The sequence below is a fragment of the Amblyomma americanum genome, chromosome 9, assembly GCF_052857255.1.
Source record: "Amblyomma americanum isolate KBUSLIRL-KWMA chromosome 9, ASM5285725v1, whole genome shotgun sequence".
Classification (NCBI taxonomy): Eukaryota; Metazoa; Arthropoda; class Arachnida; order Ixodida; family Ixodidae; genus Amblyomma; species Amblyomma americanum.
This window is the reverse complement of record NC_135505.1, coordinates 128,470,152-128,488,750: the sequence shown is the minus strand read 5'-3', so window position 1 is coordinate 128,488,750 and position 18,599 is coordinate 128,470,152. Positions and strand designations below refer to the sequence as shown.

The 18,599-nt window shown below is 42.9% G+C and overlaps 1 protein-coding gene across 2 annotated transcripts in view; it reads left to right on the top strand.

Annotated features, from left to right (window-relative positions):
• LOC144104310 (TNF receptor-associated factor 5-like) overlaps positions 1 to 17,032 on the top strand; it is a 32,603-nt gene extending 15,571 nt beyond the window's left edge. For both annotated transcript variants that reach the window (XM_077637226.1, XM_077637225.1), the window contains exons 7-13: positions 2,510 to 2,602; positions 6,015 to 6,098; positions 6,199 to 6,285; positions 8,316 to 8,369; positions 8,468 to 8,518; positions 11,335 to 11,580; positions 16,415 to 17,032. In XM_077637226.1, coding sequence (XP_077493352.1) covers positions 2,510 to 2,602; positions 6,015 to 6,098; positions 6,199 to 6,285; positions 8,316 to 8,369; positions 8,468 to 8,518; positions 11,335 to 11,580; positions 16,415 to 16,639 — 840 coding nt within the window. In that variant the 3' untranslated portion in view covers positions 16,640 to 17,032. The remainder of the gene's footprint in view (positions 1 to 2,509; positions 2,603 to 6,014; positions 6,099 to 6,198; positions 6,286 to 8,315; positions 8,370 to 8,467; positions 8,519 to 11,334; positions 11,581 to 16,414) is intronic.
• The last annotated feature ends 1,567 nt before the right edge of the window (positions 17,033 to 18,599 follow it).

Sequence of the window (18,599 nt, the reverse complement as noted above, 5' to 3'; positions counted from 1 at the left end):
GGAAGCATCGTGACCTACGCAAACACAAAGACGCGCTGACTATATCTTCAGCTATGTACTGAAATTTACATTCACAAATATGAATAATCCCAGCTGCCGCATGACTCCTGCGATTGAAATGCGCGGTGAAGTCACTAGGCTTTCTGCAAGCTCCCAAATCTTTCCACAGCGCAAAGCAAAATATCGCAACCACCCCGAGAATACTGACGTGGGTAGCTAAGAGAAATTGCAGTTTGTATTTGCTTTGGCCAATTTTTGCACATTTTTACAGTCATAAAAAGACACGCCGGGACTGTTTCCTCATAGCTCATGTTTTTAAAAATGTGCAGGGGTGAGAGAGGGGGAGGGAAAGAGAGGGGGAGGGGGAGGGAAGTACAGTCCTTCCTCGTTAGTATAAACACTTTGGTTCCCGAAAAAACTCTCCATAAAGCGAGAGTCATCCGTAATACCGAATCACGAAGAAAAAAAAATCAAACATGTGATTAAAGACTGTTTCTGTGCATACTGGTGTCCAGCGAAATTGAACTTGGACATGATTTTCGAAGATACAGACTGATTATGCTGGTCGCCATGGTGCTTGAAATAATGTCGTGCAGCTTTACCCGCCTAGTGGTCCATGATAGGCTTGAAGGCGTCTCGTGGCCAAATGACCTAACTACTACTACGACTGCTCACATCTCACGAACCGCTACTATATCTCAGTGCAAAGTCGGCTGACTACTGCTGAATGCAGCGTTCTACGTGGCACAAGCTGGATACAGGGTTTTCATCCCACTCATTCATGCAATGTGGAAAAAAGTGAGGCGCGTCTATTAAGCAACTTTGTACTGTATAGTATGAAGCGACCAAATAAAAGAGTCAATACTTAGCCATTCGCACTTTTTCATTGTGTTCCTCTGATATCCTACGCTCAAAATGCATAACTCGAAACACATCGCAGGGGCTTCTCATCTTCGTCGATATTACCGAGACAAATATACATGGGCCCTATTGGGAGCTGTGCATTTTCTTCCTTTTCATTGTCCGAAGAGCGAGTTTTCATATTAACGAGGCGGAAATGCACTGAAAAAGTTTGGCCCCTGAAAAACTGTCCATAATTCGAGTCGTCCATATTTACGGGGGTCGTATTAAGGAGGCATGGTTATATATGGTATTATACAAAGCGATTCAGCGCTTCCATGAAAGGCACACAGTAAGAGATACTGAGTTCAGAAGAGCCAATAATCCTATCACACCACGCACATTGCCACAAAATATCGCTTTGAAGACCAAGATAATCGGAAAATATCAAAACTTAGCGTTCTTCAAGGTATGGCTCTATGCATAGCCGGCTAGATAACAATGTTTTCTTAATGTGCGGTCCATGGCTCGGCACTGTATAGCATCTGGTGCAATAGTACTGTTTGTTTATCGATTTTTTAGCATTGGAGGCAGTTGGGGCACTATACAGGGGGGAAGGGGGGGGGGGGGGGGGGGGGCTTGCGTAAAATGTACAGGACATGTACATTTTTCGAAATCCTAAAGCCCAAGGGGGTTTACTTTTGGATCGCGCGGTGTAGCTAATTATGCATCGGCATGTTCAAATCTTTTCAAGATAACAGAAAAGCAATCCTCCCTCCTATTTAAACGAAAATTTGGGCACGATGGTGCTGTTTGTCTACGCGCAGAGTGCGGACAAGGACAGCAGAAAGAAAGGAAACGCAGGCACTACTATGACAACTAGAACATTTATTGAAGGAGCACACGTATTTATACCGCGAAAACAAATGGAACACAGGGGGCAAAAATTGGGGAAAACACTTCACTCTCACAAGCGCACATCTGCAAGGCAGAGTCGCCAGCAGATCACTTTTGTCAGAAATGCGCGTTCGAAAAAGCTTTTCCAGTGGCTTTCATTGAAAACAAAGGTTTAGGCACACATGTTTCCTACCTTTCAATGATCAGGAAACCTTCCGCTAACTTACTGCCAAATTGATCACAATAGCTGAAAGAGGTGGTTGCTCGACCAAGCATTGGGGAACAATCTCTACAATTTCTACTGTTCATCGCGAGACTTTAGTGTCTTCTCCAACAATATGTAGTCTTCTGTGAGGCATGTCTTGCACCAATGAGTTCTACTAAAAGATGACCGCCTTAATTCTTTGTTGGAGGTAAACTCCCATTGGACTGGTTTTCTCTATCTTTGATGAGTGTATTTGAGTCTAGAGAGACAAGAAAAGGATGGTTAGGACTGAGTGTGCTGTCAACGCCGCCATCCATTACAGGAATAAGAATTGAGCACCTCTGTCCGTATACAGACAAATAGTTTACGACTTGCAGATGGCCAGGCAGATCTCAGAGTAACAGCTCAACAGAACGTAGACTATAAGATAAGGAGCAGAAATATACAGAAATGAACACGTATTTCGCTATCTCATATATTTGACATTGCTAGGCGCTGACCTAAGTGTTACGTGAGAAAAACAGTTGTTTATTCTATCCTCATACACATAACCTCTTTTTTTTTCAGGCGCCAAGATGTGATATGGTAAGACATATCTCACAGAGCCGGCATGACACCCTTTTTGTCCAAGCTATCTGCGATCTTCGACGAGAAAATGAGGTAAAGTGGTCATGTTTGCTTGCGTAAACATGCCTAATGTTGGACGAGCAACGGCGAAAAGGCTTTCAACATAAAGCTGGAGTCCTATATTACGGAGCTCTATGAGGACTGCGATGCTTCCTAACATAATGAGTTAAGTCCAATAAAAAACGCAGTAACATTTTAGGTCTTGGTTTCCCCAGCAGCTGGAAATACTGTATTAACGCTTGGGTACAGACCTTTTGCATCCAACGCTGTGGGAATCAGTGTGTTAAAGGTTGGGTTCGGGATTGGGCGCTTCTTTGTGCTACCAGTCCCACAAAGCAAAGCTGCGTTCTTCTTCCATCATATTGCTCTTCTACACTGAGGTGAGTCGCCTCAGATCCAGAACTTAGATTTGTGAATATTCTCAAGGAACTCTTAAAATTGGGTTCGGTAAATCCGGTAGCAACTGTTCTAGTGGGCGTGACCTATCGCACTGGTACTACAGCTTCAAGCTGAAAGGAGGCGCTGAGGACGCTGCTTTTTGCTGTTTGCATCTCCTTTTTGCCTTTAGTGTTTGTGTAAATCAGTGCAGACCATTTCCGCGCGGAGCTACAGCATATAATGAACATTCGGCTGTTTGCAGCTTTTGGCCTCTTTGATGTTATATTAAAAACCTTAAGTATTTATCATCCTTATTTTTCGTACACGAGAACTGGAGCTGTCGCTTACGCTGGCATACCGCATCTAGGCATAAAAACTGTTTGCTGTATGAGTACGTGTTCCGCAGCTCCATTCAGTTTTTCTAACAGTTCTTGGTTGTATTTTCGATACAAGTTTTATTTTCACAAATTTTAATTTTCTACGTCTGTTCGCAGGTCATTCAACCACGTCATCAGCTGCAATGTGTCCCTATTAGCCACGCTTGCATCAACGCAAATTGCGCTCGCAGAAATTTAATCAGGCAGATTCACGTTTCTACCCGGAAGAGCCACTCGTTATAAGTGGTATCTGTGTATGAAAACAAGTACTGATCTCTGAAGTCAGCTTTAATATTAACACTAAGCGAACACTCTAGACAAGCCATTTTTATTGTTCTCTTTTCTTATCGGGTAAATTTCCTGTCTCAAGTGTTGACAATCTGTTTTGGCTGCTTTATCCCTCATACAGTGGTACACTGCTTTATTATAATGGTGCATTCTCACACAGGCCAAAGCCGGTGGCAGCTACTTACACGGAGTGCTCACGTACTACCACTGAGTTATCCGTGCTCTGCTGGCAGCTGTGGATGGTCGCCATGCTCAGGCTACAGATGAAATGCTGTCACTTATGAACAGTTTTGAACTTCCGCTCCTCAATGTCTGGTGTGGGCCTTTGATTTCGTACCACTTAACGCAGTTGAGTTGTAGACTTTCTGACTCGCTATTCTACTTAGACCACCTAGTCACACAAGTTCGCTCACTATTCGCATGCATATTGTTTTCATCACTCACGTGGGCTACATATATTTGGGGCAGTGATTTCTATGACTCTGTCGTTACCAAGAACTCATCCATCACTCACAAAGTGTGTCTCTGTTCTTTTTGCTCGCAAAGTTTCGCGGTAGGCCAGGCCAGGCATCAAACCCTATTGAAGGCGAGGTAATCGGTCGAGCTCAAAGCCAAACCAATGAGTTCGCGTAACTATTTGAGATCAAAGCGGTCGCCGCCTTACGTTGGCCACGAGAGCAATTATGGCAGCTACGTAGGAAGCACGACTGGAACTTTTAGTCTGTTGACAACTTGGCTTATTTTTTACTGTCAGCTTCTGAAGAGTCGGCAGCTTCTCGAGACGTTTCCATCGCAGGAAAAAGCTCAACCACTTCATAAATGACTTGGTAGAAACTTTCATCATGGCGTCATCGTGGTGTGAACACGATTTCTCTCCGTATCTGTCATTTACCATATGGTTACTAGCGCTGAAATTTTCGATTCCTTGCCGTATCCTGCATAAGAACAGCGGCAACACACGATGTACTGCGCAAGGTCACACCACAGATACACTTCACGAACGTATCGTAACCACTATTCGAAATTATTACTGTGAGACTAGTAGGATTCTCGTAAATCGAAGATATTTCTTCTAAACTTAGACTGTCGGTGCTACGCAGTTCCTTCTCACACACAAAATCGAGCACAGTGTCATGCTTCGTGTTTGATTTTATTCCAGCGTTGTACGTGAGAAGTCGTAACCCTTGCGGGTGGTACAGCGCGAAACGGACAAAAGATGAAGGGAAGACCACACGGACGAGTGCTCACGAACAAATGAACTCTCCTGTAGGGGGGTGCGCGATAGGCAAAGTCAGATTGGACTTGCAGCATGTTTGCGGCGTCCCCAGCTGTTGGCGACCGTCGTGTATGTTGTTTTATGCACGGATAGCTGAAGTCCGATGGAGGATGCGTAATTAGAGGTAACATCCAAGGCAGATGGAGGGGCAGCCTCCTGAGTAGGAAGACTTTATTTTATTTAACAAATACTGCAGGCCCTAAGAGGTCCCTAGCAGTCCCTAGCATTATTTTTTTTCGTTTCCCCATGACCAGTTATTTGTTTTTCTAATACCTGTGTTTGTGCTGCAATGCATAGCGCGGCTTTTTTACAAAGTGTTTTGTTATTTTGTTTCAGTGTTTATTTGGAAAATTGAAAATCTCTGCCTGTGTACTGTACTGCCAAGTTGATAAAGGGGGCAGGACGTCTGTGAAGCTTACGAGCTTTTAGTCCTGTCTCCTTCTCCGTCAAAGAGAAAATGAAGACTGAATGAAGGGGCGAAAAAAAAATACAGCATTGTGAATATCAATTCATCGCGCGAAACATAAGTAATATACACTGAGACATGTTCAACTCTTACAATAAAACATGCATAAATATGAAAAACACAGATCTTGCCCAGTTCTCCAGTGGGCTTTTTCTCCGCCTTATCACTACAATCCTGGAAACGCCTGAGTCTTCCCTCATCAGGCAAATACCGAATATGATCACAGCAACACACGCCATCTGCTTGGTGTCATCGCCAGTAACAGCGATCACCGTATAACGCATAAAACCATTGTAGGGCTAATAGGGTAGATTTGAAATTAGTTTTACGTTCTTTGCAAGTGACCGCATTTGGCGTCTTCACAGCAGAGCTAAACCAGAGAACAGTACAGGCCCATACTCACTCGCATAGCAGAAAAGACCGCTCATGTTTAAAACCATGGCAAGATACAGCGCACATTGCTTTCATGACAGCGTAGCCACTATATGCTATCACGGTAAGCTCCGAATTACTGGAGCAGAAATATTCAACAGTACACAAAGGAAACAGCCTCCGCAGAACATGGCCGCTTCTATACGTTATCAGTGATCAGAATTATTTCCCGCTGCAGCTGCCCTAAGAATTGCGTGTGTGTATCTTGGCTTTTCGTCTCCATTCCAGGGTCTTAATATGTTTATCCGGCAAAAGCTAGCTACTCTGGAGCGATGTTATGAAGAAAAAATCAAGCACCTTAGCGCCACAGTGGTAATTACCTTTTCTTGTCTGCCTATCACATAGCTTAAGCAAAACCCTGTAAACACCTTCCTGTTCTAATAACCCTTCTCTGTACCTCTTCATCCTGTAGGCTCAACTTCAGGACAAGACTGACAAAGAATCCAATCGACTTGGAACTTTGACGAACAGCTTGGGTGAAATGCACCATGAGCTACAGGTGATTGCCTTTCTTGGTGGTCGGAACCGATTCTGAGTTTTAATAATACAGACAAAAAATAAAGAAAACATCAAAGATAAAACTTTCTTAAGCATTCGAAACTTTCACAGGTGTGCAAATGCAGTAGGGGCCCTTTTTCTCAGCATATGTCTGACCTCTAAAATGCATTTTAGAATTTACGGCGCACTCTTTAAAATATTATATCAGTGCGTTTGATGTGAAGTTATCAGCTACCTTCGCTACTGCTCATTTCTAATGTGTACTTCAATAACCCAAAGCAAGACAACTAGTGTAACTCTTCCAGACGACATTCTTTGTTTCCATCGAACAGAACTATTTCTCCAGTCTTTAAGCTGGACAAACCGCTAGGCTTCTAGAGTGAAATACTAGCGGTTAATTTTTTTTTTGTATTAATGTTCAACACTGCGATAGAAGTAACAAGTCTCTTTAGAAAAAAGGTGCTCATTGCGCTTGAAATTGGTTAAAAAATGTTGTGGTGTTAGTATTGCTGCCAAAAGAAGGCAGCAAAAAAATAATGGACTACGTGCCACACCACTTACTATTAAGCGAAATATTGTCACGCAGTGGAGACGGCAGTCGAAGCAAGGAGTAAGGCAGCCAAAAGTTCTAAAAGAAAACTGTTTAGCGGGCTGCTGTTTATATTTTTTGCCGCACCCAATATAGAGCAAGAATAAACACATTATTTGCTACTTTAATGTTGCAAAATTCACGAGAAACAAAGAAATCACTGCTGGGTGCAGCAAGCGCTCAGAAAAAGCTGCGAGTTTGCACAGTGCACAGTTCTTTGTGCACAGGGTTGTACATAGCGTGCCGAAAGGCTGATACTGACGTTCATTAGAGTGAAACTCATTGTGAAATTCTTCCCAAAAACATTTTTTTTCCACCTTTACCTTAAGCCCTCACTATAAAATTATTTACTGGATTGCTTCCTCTTTCGCCCTGCCATAGATACGCTTCTCTTCTGCACGTTTTACTGTGCCTTGTGATCCGCTCATATTGCTTAATAATTAATAATACTTGGTTTTGGGGGAAAAGAAATGGCGCAGTATCTGCCTCGTATATCGTTGGACACCTGAACCGCGCCGTAAGGAAAGGGATAAAGGAGGGAGTGAAAGAAGAAAGGAAGAGAGGTGTGCCGTAGTGGAGGGCTCCGGAATAATTTCGACCACCTGGGGGTCTTACTTCTTTAGCCTGTCTTCTGATATACACGGTGTTTCACTAAAGACTTTTCACAGTTTTTGTTTAAATAGCCTTTTTGATTTAAACTAGCGCTCTTTTTTTGGGCACAACGTTGTCATTTGTGTCATCCGTCAGAATGACTAAAAGGTGCAAACTAGCAGATTGATTAACTAATACTGAACGGTTAACTATTAACTACTACTGTTTGGCTCTTTAATTATTTGGAGGCGTGTAGGGCACCCTAAGTAATAATAATAACCATATCAGGTTTTAGAATTTCGAAGATGCGGTTACCTTCTCTGCTGTGGCGAAACAAATTTTGGCTATTTCGACGAGCTACGTGCGACGGAGAGTCTACTTTGCTTGCAATCTTCTCTAAAGCGCATATATTTTGGCGCGATGTAGCCAGAATTTGTTACGTCACAGTGCCGAGGGTACCCTCGTTCTCAAAATTCTAAAAACTGATATGAATATTACTTACGCTGGGCTCTCAACAATTAAGGAGACTAACAATAATAGTTAAAAAGCTAACTATTCAGCATAGGTTAATTAGTTTGTTAGTTACTGCGTCATCTTTATATTCTGATGTACTACACCGCTGTCAGTGCTAAGCCAAACAAAGCGCTCTTCTAACTCAAAAAAGCCTACTCTTGAAAATTGTGTAAAGTCATAGGTGAAACACCTTGTATACTTATTGCGATTCCGGAATATATGCTTTGAAACTTCTTCCTCCGGTCCTATTTTCATTCATGAAAGCTTCTTTGCGACTTGTTCTTACTTTTTCTAAGATTAGTACGCATGATAAATTTTCTTGTGCGTATTCTTCGCAGGCTCTCAAGACCGCTCAACAGACAGGTGGTGATCTGTTTGAAGAGCGCATCACTGTAAGTCATTTCATAAAGGAGTGCGCTCCTCTTAATTGAAGTTTTGTTTTCGTCACTCTCAAAGCCAGCTTCATTTTTGGTTCTGAACTCTATTTTAGGAAACACAACTCGCCATAGAGCGCCTCGACCGCGAGCTGCACCTGAACCCGGTACGTTCTCGAAACCCTTCCCTTACAAAAGCGGTCTATAGGCAGTGTATAGATTTCTTATAGATTCTATTGCCTTCCTATAGATATTTATTTTTGTCTATCCAAATTCTATAGACTCTCTGTAGACAAAAGTCTACCAAAAGTGTATGGCCATGAATCTATAGATTGTCTACAGACTGTCTATAAGATTGCTATTGGCTTAGACTCTTCTCTAGGATTTGTCTATAGAGCGTCTATAGACTTTATAGACAGAAGCCAGCGGACAGTTTGTAGACTGCCTGAAGAAATTTTTGTAAGGGTTATTTTCGAAAAATTTTGCTCTGGTGGTTGAGTCTTATTTTTGGTGCGATGTCAGTCAATAGATAGAACTCGCAATACTCAATGGCTGGTCAGAAAATTGCTGCGCCAAAAGACACCGTAATTCTCGGAATACAGTACGCATCCGTTGTACAGTCGGCAGGGGAAAATTTCGGCTAAAAATAAAACTTTCTTGATTCGGTAGTGCCCATCCCGCGTGTAGTCTGCAGGGGCAAATATAGGCTAAAAATAAAATTTTCTTGCTTCGATAGTGAGCACCTGGCGTGTAGTCTACAGGCTAAAAACAAAAAATTTCGGAATTAAAATATTGAAGTTGATTGCATTCGGAACTGATTTCGCTATGTTATTTATCACGTTAACATGTCGTACGCGCCCACTCGGGGCGCATTTTTTTTTTTATAGCCACCGGTAGTCTACTCCGACTCTGACAGACAATCTGAAGAAATAAAATTATGTATAGTCCGCACACACGGACAGTCCGCATTAGGCAAAATTTCAGTTTCAGACATGTATTGTCCGCGGACTACAGTCCGAAAATTACGGGACTTCTATCAGCCTCAGGCTGCAATGTGTGTCGCGCTTTGAAGCTGATTGGAAAGCAATGTTTCTTTGTTTTTCTAGAATAGCTCTTCTTACTTTCCTACTTTTTTCATCAAGTACTTCGTGCTGTCGGACTTCTTGAAAGCCGTCGTACAAAATAAAAATGCATACCTGTCGAACCTGTGGCATCAACATAAATCTTTCCTACGCTAAAAATAAGTGTCCCACAAGTTATGTCAATATAAGTAGAGTGCATTGCTAAGGTGACAGCTCTTTGTGACGTCCATGACTATTCGATATGTTCGCAAGTTCCTATTCGGACAAATGTTTTAGGGGAAGCCACCAAGGTGGAGTAAATTTTCAATAAGAGAGTAATTACTAATTGGCATCCACCCAAGCGCAGCCACGTGGCTACAAAGGAAAGCTATACAGTTTTCTCGCTTGGGTGGATGTCAGTGAGTAATTACTCCCTTATTACAAGTTCCTATTCAGTTTATTTAGCATAACAAAATGTGTAATAGCCCGAAAGACGCGGGTTCGATCCCGGCAGCGGTGGTCGAATTTCGATGGAGGCGAAATTCTAGAGGCCCGTGTACTGTGCGATGTCAGTGCACGTTAAAGAACCCCAGGGGGTCGAAATTTCCGGAGCCCTTCACTACGGCGTCCCTAATAGCCTGAGTCGCTTTGGGACGTTAAATCCCCTAAAACCAAACTAAAACCAGAAATTTGGAATAATGCATTCTACAATTGACATTCATGCTTGAATATTCATAATGAAATAGTCAATGTGCGACCAAAGCCCGCCAGCAATTAGATATCACTGGCCACCATTACGAATGACCATTCTACACATTCGTAATTCTGGTTATTTCCGCGGATTTTTGCAGCCTTGGGTTGAATTCACCAGCCGCGAGGATCGGCGGCCCACGAAACAAAGTGGAAAACAGGAACGTTCAGACACATTACAATCGGTGGTGCACGTGTCACGTGACATCTGTCATGCCTTGGTTAGAAGGCAGGAGCAGTGAGAAGCGAGCCGGGAAGGACATTGAGCGAAGGAACGAAAGTCTTGAAAGGCCGTTTGTTTGTATTTTTGACCTTGTAAAATCTTTTATGCTCTATCATTAGGTTTTTCTCTTTATCGTAAAGCGAAGCCACCTAGTCTCCGTGCCTATAACGGTAGGAGTGGCGACGTTACGGCCCACATGTTGGAAATTTGGACTAAAATGTATCCTTCGACAATACCTCACGCAAGGTCTATCACTCAGTACCTGTCCTTGCTGCAGTTTGCATAAAAATCTGTATGCACTTGATATCTCATTTTAACGCTACAACTGCATGAGCGTCATTTTAGGCCTGTTCACAATTAAGTTCGGCTTATGTTCGATTCGAGCCTGAGTGTCGGCGGACAGTATGCGCAAAACTATCATTTCCCCTGCTGTAAAGAAAAAAATATGTTGCACTCCACCTGCCTCCTTGTTTGTAAGAAATCTGCCTCTTCCTGGAAATTCCAAGCAATTTATTCAGAGCACAGCTTAAATTTTCAAGAGGAGAACTTGCTTAAGCAAAAGATATTTTGAACAAGACAACTCCTGTGTTGATTCAGGAGAACAAATGCAGCATTTTAGCCCTGTCATATCTGCATCCATTTGCAATGAACAATATAAGGGAGCATTTTAATAGCAATATCTAGGACGGCCTTTCTGGTTTCTGTATAGCCTCCGGATTATTTTATTTAAGCTCCCATTTAGTCCTTCAAAAGAATTGTGTTCGTAGTGTTCACTGTGCACCTTGCCTAAGCCTTTCCTTGTGATGCAGCCTTTGCATGTTTATTTCAGTTTGCAGTATTAATTAACCGCCTTCATACTTCAATTCTTTGATGCCACCCCCCTCATGAAATGTCAACGGCACTTTAATTTGACTAAGAAAGAAAATACGTACTCTCATTTTATCCTCAGATGATGCCGGGCTTTGAGTACGTTTGGAAAATTCAGCCATACTTTGCGTTGAAGAACGCCGCCATGGCCTCCACCAGAGAGATATCTTCTGGCGTTGTGTACATCAAAAAACCTGGCTACGCTCTCGAGTTCATAGTTGGCTTCCCGCATCCGTCAGGCATGTTCTCTGCGCCCCAGCTCTCGTTCAAGTGCCGTATTCATGCGGGAGACTTCGATGACATGCTTCCTTGGCCCTTAAAGAACAAGGTGAGTGTAGTAATACTAGGAATACGCTAGTCTTTTAAGAGGCATGCAAATTTGTCGATGATCACATTCAACAGCAACGTGTCGTTGTGGAGAACTTGCTCTCGGCTCGTGGATGCGAGCGTGCTCCTTTTGCGTCTGCTATTTCTCGCGTTTTTTTTTTTTTTCATGCTTGTTCATTGCATAAAAAAGGGTCATAAAATGACAGTTAATTATGGTGCTAAGTATCAACCTGTCACTCTTAACGCTGGTTCTCTCACAACAAAGGAAAAATACAAAGAAAGACAGGGAGGTTAACCGGAAGAATAACCGGTTTGCTACCCTGCACGGGGGAAAGGGGTGAGGGGTTAACACAGATCAAAAGCCATATGGAGCGACACCACAAAGTTACATGAAGAAAAAAAGAGCATGAAAACAGAATTTTTTTAATTCAGCTCTAGAGAGAAGCGAAAGGGTAGAGACAAACACTTTCGGGGTCACAAATACAGATGGATGCGTACACTATTACATGATTATTAACACATTCCATAAGCTTAATTGATTATTACGTTTTCTGCGCTTTCCTTGTCTTCCGTGCAGAGAGGCCATGCGAAAGGTAGACACCAACATTCTCTTGATTGTTGATACCACAGGCTGTGCTCTTGATAGTTTTTTTTTAAATAACGACTTTTTGTGCCAATGACCGCCAGAAAACCGCCTAGGTACCTATTCGCTTCATTTGCATTATGACCCCAAAAAATGTACTTAGCTGATACTGAAAAGCGCGCGGAAACTACTGCAACGTCGTTGTTCGGTGTCTAACAAGCGGCACCTCCTAATCGCTGTGAGAACAGCACATTTGGCACAAATTCAAAAATAACAGCGCGAAAAACGGGGACGTAGGGTAGAAAAGCACAGGACAAGCGCTGGCTCTCAACTGAAGTTTATTCACTGGAAACAGACAAATATTAGGGAACAGGCAAGGACAGCAACAAAGCCATACGGCACGTTTACTACGTTGGCCTAAGATAGGCAACCTCAGTATCACGCAGGAGCAAAGGTAGTTTGCTGACGCACTATCTCGGTTTTTTTCCTCAATTGGTAGGCTTCGACGATATCTTTGGTCAATTGGTCGAAGTGTTTATACAATATGTGAGTATAGTATAAGGAATGAGAACAGGATTGGCACTCTCGGCAATGATCAACTAAATTAGTAGACCGGGTAGAATCTAATGAGTTATAATGTTCTCTGAGTCCTTTGTTAATACACCGTATATGTATCACCGTACATGTATCATTTGAATATGTATCACCAACTCGCCCGCCTAGCAATTGTGACGGAAAATGCATTGACCGCTTCACGTACTACCAACAACTAACAAAACAGGAAGAGAGCTGAAATGCAAATGCTAAAACAAAAACATAACTCCTGAAGATGAATGTCAGTCGAGGTTGGTTAACACTTCAAAATGACAGTCCTTGTCTCTTGGAAGGCAGATTAGGCTGCTCTGGCATTGAGCATCCCATCGCTGATATCTTGTCATTTTGCTGTTCGTGTTTTAGCTGTATTCTGTTCAATTCTATTTATCACTCTAGGGTTCTCCAAAAGGAACATTAAATAAGGCGAAGTTTTTATACAAAGAAAAGCATCTCGTGATAAGTAATCGCTCAACAAAATGGTCGTTTAAATGCTGTAAAAACGACGGTGGGCACGTGGCAGCAGCGATGTCTGAGGAAAGGCCGTTCCAGTCTGTGGTGGTTCGGAAGAAAAAGGAAGTAGTGAATGTAGCGGTTCCAGCTCGTGGGCGCGCAACTTGGAACTGATGGCTGGTGCGGTGAGATAAGCGCAATACTGCTTGTTCTGATTTTATTTGTTGCTCATACTGCATTAAAGTCGAGTCCCACCCAGAGTTGGCACGAAAATAGTAGCTGAATCTTCAGAGTATGGATTCCGTTATGGTGCAAATCATTCCATAAAAGCTGCCCACATCCACATTATGTGCCTTAAATCGAATTTCATTCAATTTAGATCACCATATTCATGCCGGTGAATACATGTGAAAAAACTTATCAAGCCAGCTTTACGGTGCCCTGGGTACACTGGGTTTATTCAGTGTACCCGTAAAAGCATTTAATTTAGGAAGAAGAGGGTGGAGAGGGAACAGTTCTTGATTTACAATTTAACAAATTAAACTTGATTAACAAATTAAAATATATAATATAAAGTTAAAAAAGTGGTATGGTTTTTAAATATTTAAAGCGGGCACACGTGCGACAGCATGTGTTTAAGAAGGCTGCCTCACGGTTTTGCTTTGCTGGGTCGTCGGCACATATGGTGACAATATTAGACACAGGTTGAAATTGATGCAGGTGGAAGTTTATGAACACTAAGATGTGACACAGGTTGAAGTTGATGCAGGTGGAAGTTTATGAACACTAAGATGTGACACGGGTTGAAGTTGATGCAGGTGGAAGTTTATGAACACTAAGATGTGCCGTGCACTGATTGAGAGTGTGTGGCAATTTAATGCGAGGCATGATCGGCTGCGGCGACAGCATAGTGCTTTATTGTAGAGGCCAGCTAAGCTGATCATTTCGTGCCACCGTGGGTTCGAAACTCAGTGGAGGCAATATTTACTTTTTTTCTGCGCCGTCTTAGAGAGGGACGCCACGAGATTATTGGCTTGGTTTGACCTCTCTGGAATAGTACTTTTCTAATAAAAAAACATTCTAGCAGTAGTATCGTCTTTGCACATCAGTAGTATCGTGAAACTATCACCTCACAAACACATCACTCAAACGACGCACCAGAGCGAACACAGCTGTCGGATATGAATATTCCTACCTTAAAAAGCATCCAATGACGCAGTGATCACTATTAGCACGTAATACATCATGTGAACGCCTCCAATCAATGTTGTATACTGTTTCAATATGGAATGGCAATTGATTCACATGAACACTAGTGGCACGTATTAAACACATAAGAAAATTAAAATTAAATTTGCAGCGAGATGCTGAATATTCCACGTGTTTCTTGTCCCCAATGCCCTGCAAAGTGCCAAATAAAAACTGTCGGGACGTTTAAGTCACCCTAACATTGGAATGCGTTAGCATTACATTTGACACTTATCGCAGCTTCTGTTGCATCTTTTGTGTGTGCCTGTGTCTATTTGTTTGCGATTGCCAGTCTGTCAACCAGCATATTCAGACTGCTGGCTGCAGTAGCAGCTACCCGCTATGCTGTGACAGTGCTGACAGTTGCATATACAGGGCGTCCCAGCTAACTTTAATCAAGGGTTTTAAAATATATCGCGGCACTCTACGACGAGGCGACCAAACGCATGTTGTTGGCTGTTGTATGGAGCAACTCACACTGTTTTTTTGTATTTGCCTAATTGCATAACTAGTCGAGACTAATTAACCAAGTACGCAAGCGACGAATATAGCCGAAAAAGTCCAATGAGAAAGTTATAGAGTGGTCTGCGAAACGTCCAATTGAACAGTTTCCAACTTTCCATCTATTACGTATCGGCTTTTTTTCGCTCACTGCAGATGCCCGCGAAATACAAAAAAAAAGAAACACGTGACATTTCCACTTGTGCGCCGCGATTGCAGTGCTCTCAAATGTTCCGCGTAGGAGCGAACAGAACATTTATTCCGGTGTGCTGCTGCTTAAAAAGGTGACAGGGCTGCGACGCAGGCGCTGGCTGCGCGATTTACGCCAGCACAAGCGATAAAGACTGTGTCTGCTTGTCGCTATCAAGCACCAAAAGGGAGGTTTACCGCTTGCCTATATCGCACAGCCAGCTGCTCCGTCGCTGCCCGGTCACCTTTTAAGCGGCAGCGCATCGGGCTATTTAATCTGTTCGTTCCTACGAGGAACGTTTGAAAGCACTGCAATCGCGGCGCACAAGTGGAAATGTCACGTGTTTCTTTTTTTTGTATTTCGCGGGCATCTGCAGTGAGCGAAAAAAAGCCGATACGTAATAGATGGAAAGTTACAAACTGTTAAATTGGACGTCTCGGAGACCGTTCTACAACTTTCTTATTGGACTTTTCCGTCTGTCTTCGTCGCTTGCGAGGTTGGTTAATTAATCTCGACTAGTTAGAAAATTAAGTGCAATACAAAAAATAGTGTGAGTTGCTCCATGCAATAGCCAGCAAAATGCATTTGGTCGCGTCGCCTTAGAGTGAGGCGGCATATTTTAAAACCTTGGCAAAAGTTAGCTTGGGCATCCTGTATATTTTTTTTTCTCCTTTCTGGATTAGACGCTCTACCCAGAATACTGTCTAGAAACTACGGTGCTCGCAACCCGATGGGCAGCTTGGGATGAAGTCACGAGGTCATGGTACCTCTCTCGGGCATTAATTTATTTGTCACCTCCCAGGCTAGGCAGGTTGAAAAAACGTTTCAAAGTCACATAGCTTCTTTCTATCAATCAGCAAATTTCTTGACGCCGGACATCAGCGTTGTTTTGGTGTGAACAGCTCGAATGCTGTCGCATTAACATGAAGTATACAAAAACGTAATGGATTACTCTTTGTCCCTGCATATTCACAGACCCATATTGTACAATAAATATTTACCATTTAGCGTTTTTTTTTCGCCAGCCGCGTAGCCTAGCGGCAATGAAGTTAGGATATTTAAAACGAGGTGTGTGGTCACTCCTGGCCGCAGCTGCTGCATTGCGACAGAGGCGATCTCTGAGATTTCTTTTCAAGCTGAAAAACTGCTGGGAATCTAAAGTGATACGAAACTTGGCGTCTCTGGTGCCTCACAATAGTCCTCAATGCTTCTTCGCGCGTACAAAATATCTCGCTGGTTAATCTTCTTCCTGCTCTTTCTTTTTTACAGCTTATCCTGATACTTTTCAATCAGCAGGATGAACGTGGAAGCAAGAGCTTCGAATTAGACACGGAAACAGTTGACCCCACTGCTGTATGCTTCAACAAACCTGCGTCCGGTGAACCAAACGCAAAGTTTGGTTTCACTGAAGTCATATCGATTCCGCTCTTGGAGAACGCAAACAAGGGATTCCTCCTTCGTGACTGCGTCGTCCTGAAAATAGCCGTGCCGTGATTCGCACAAAAATAGGTCAAAGTAACAGAAACCTAATCAATTTTCACACATTAGTCAAAGCTGTGTGTTTAGTCTTCTGTGCAAGTCGGAAATTAAGTAACAAATCTGAACCACTTGCTTTGGCCGGCTGCTTCTAGCACAAAACAATACCAGCAACGAATCAGCGCGGTTCTCTTCTCTCCAGAAATCTTCATGTGTCTTTCTGACATCGAGTTTAGCCAAATAGAACTGCCTTTGCAGCTTTTTTTTTATTTCATTTCAATATTTTTTCAACTTTATTTCACAAATGGTATTCACGACAATTGGTACCATGCGTGTTAGATAGCAGCGAATTATTGTTGTTAAAATGCCTGCTTTAATAAAGACACCTATACACTTCGTTTACACCGTCAATGAATGAATGAATGAATGAATGAATGAATGAACATTATTTGACAAAGTGGGCCTGTTCGCCTATGTGGGGGAGGGAGGGTGGTGCGTAAGATAAAATAAGCGTGTGAGCACTCAAGAGCCGTTCATGCGCTGCGACGTATCTGCTCAATAACGCGACGCTATGCTTACTAGGATGGCCCGTGGCTTCGACAGGCGGCCATCTCCAGTGCTCTTGTTCCTTTCAGGTGCGACAACGTGAAGCAAAATAAGAGGCTTCTAAATTCCTCTTTTTGCCGCATATTCCAGCTGACCGTAAGTGCTCTTAACTCAGTAAGCAAAGAAGAATGTCGATTCACATTGAGCGCCCTCTGAACGTCTTCTAATGCACAAGTGAATACGCAGTGGTGAAAGTGAAAATGAAGATCCTGCTTGGAGTCCGGAATGCACAACTTAGGTTGAACGGCTATTCGACGAGCGTGCCACGGGGGTTAATTGCCAAGACACCAATATTAAACAAACGGTGCAATGAGCAGGACACAAGAGAAATGCAGACAGGACGAGATCTCTTCTGTGACATGTATGTTTTGCAGTTTCTCCTCTGTATTAAGGCGAAAGCCTTTACTGGCTCATGCTCGCGTCCGTCCGTCCGTTACGTTTTTCAACTCGATAAGAAAAAATATTTGGGCACGATGGGATTCGAACCACCATCCTTCAGTTCCGCACCCGAGCGTGCTAACGACTGCTCTTCTTCCAGCCAAAGCATATGTAGTCCTCCTTGTCTATCTTCAACACACATCGGTGACACAAGCAGAAACACCGCGCTTAAGGCTTTCGCCTCACCTCATTTTAGGTGAACAAAGTGCCCCACTGAATTTTATTCTCTGGGCAACTATGTGGCACTTTTCGTATTATTTGAAGGGGGTCGAACGATTGCATTAACTGAAAAATTGATTTGGACAGATTGATCCGCTGATTGATGTAACCCGCCCCACTTAATACAGAACCGAGCCGGGGCCTCGGACCAGTTTTTTTTAGGAGTGTCCGAATAGTAAATTTCAAAGCCGAATCGAATACGAAGAGTGCAGCTTCGCTATAAATCGAATACGAATAGTGTGGTTAAACAACGCATCGAAATACGAATCGATATCTGAATGGAATATAAATAGAATTTTTTTTGCGAACACTCCCAACATGTGCAAATATTCGCAGAGAACAAAAAGTAAGAAAAAACGAAGCCCTAACGCGGACGCTGTGGTGCGGTGGTATCAATTATGGAATAATAGCTATAGTTGTCAGAATACCCAAACCTGATCTCACCGACGGGAAACGCAACACCCAGTAAGTATTTTAACTCTATGTCTGTCATGTCATGCATAGAGGAAAATTATCTTTCGCTACTCTTGACGACAACGAATTAACTAGCGAGAGACATCACTGGATGAGAAGGTGAGAGCTGCGTATGAGGAGCCTCAGCTTCAGAGACCAGGCATCAGGGCAGGGTTTGCTAAAACTTCCTCAAGCCTGCCTTTTCGCCTCCCCTTGAAGACCATGAATGAGCATTGCAAACGCTGACGCATGAATTGTCCCC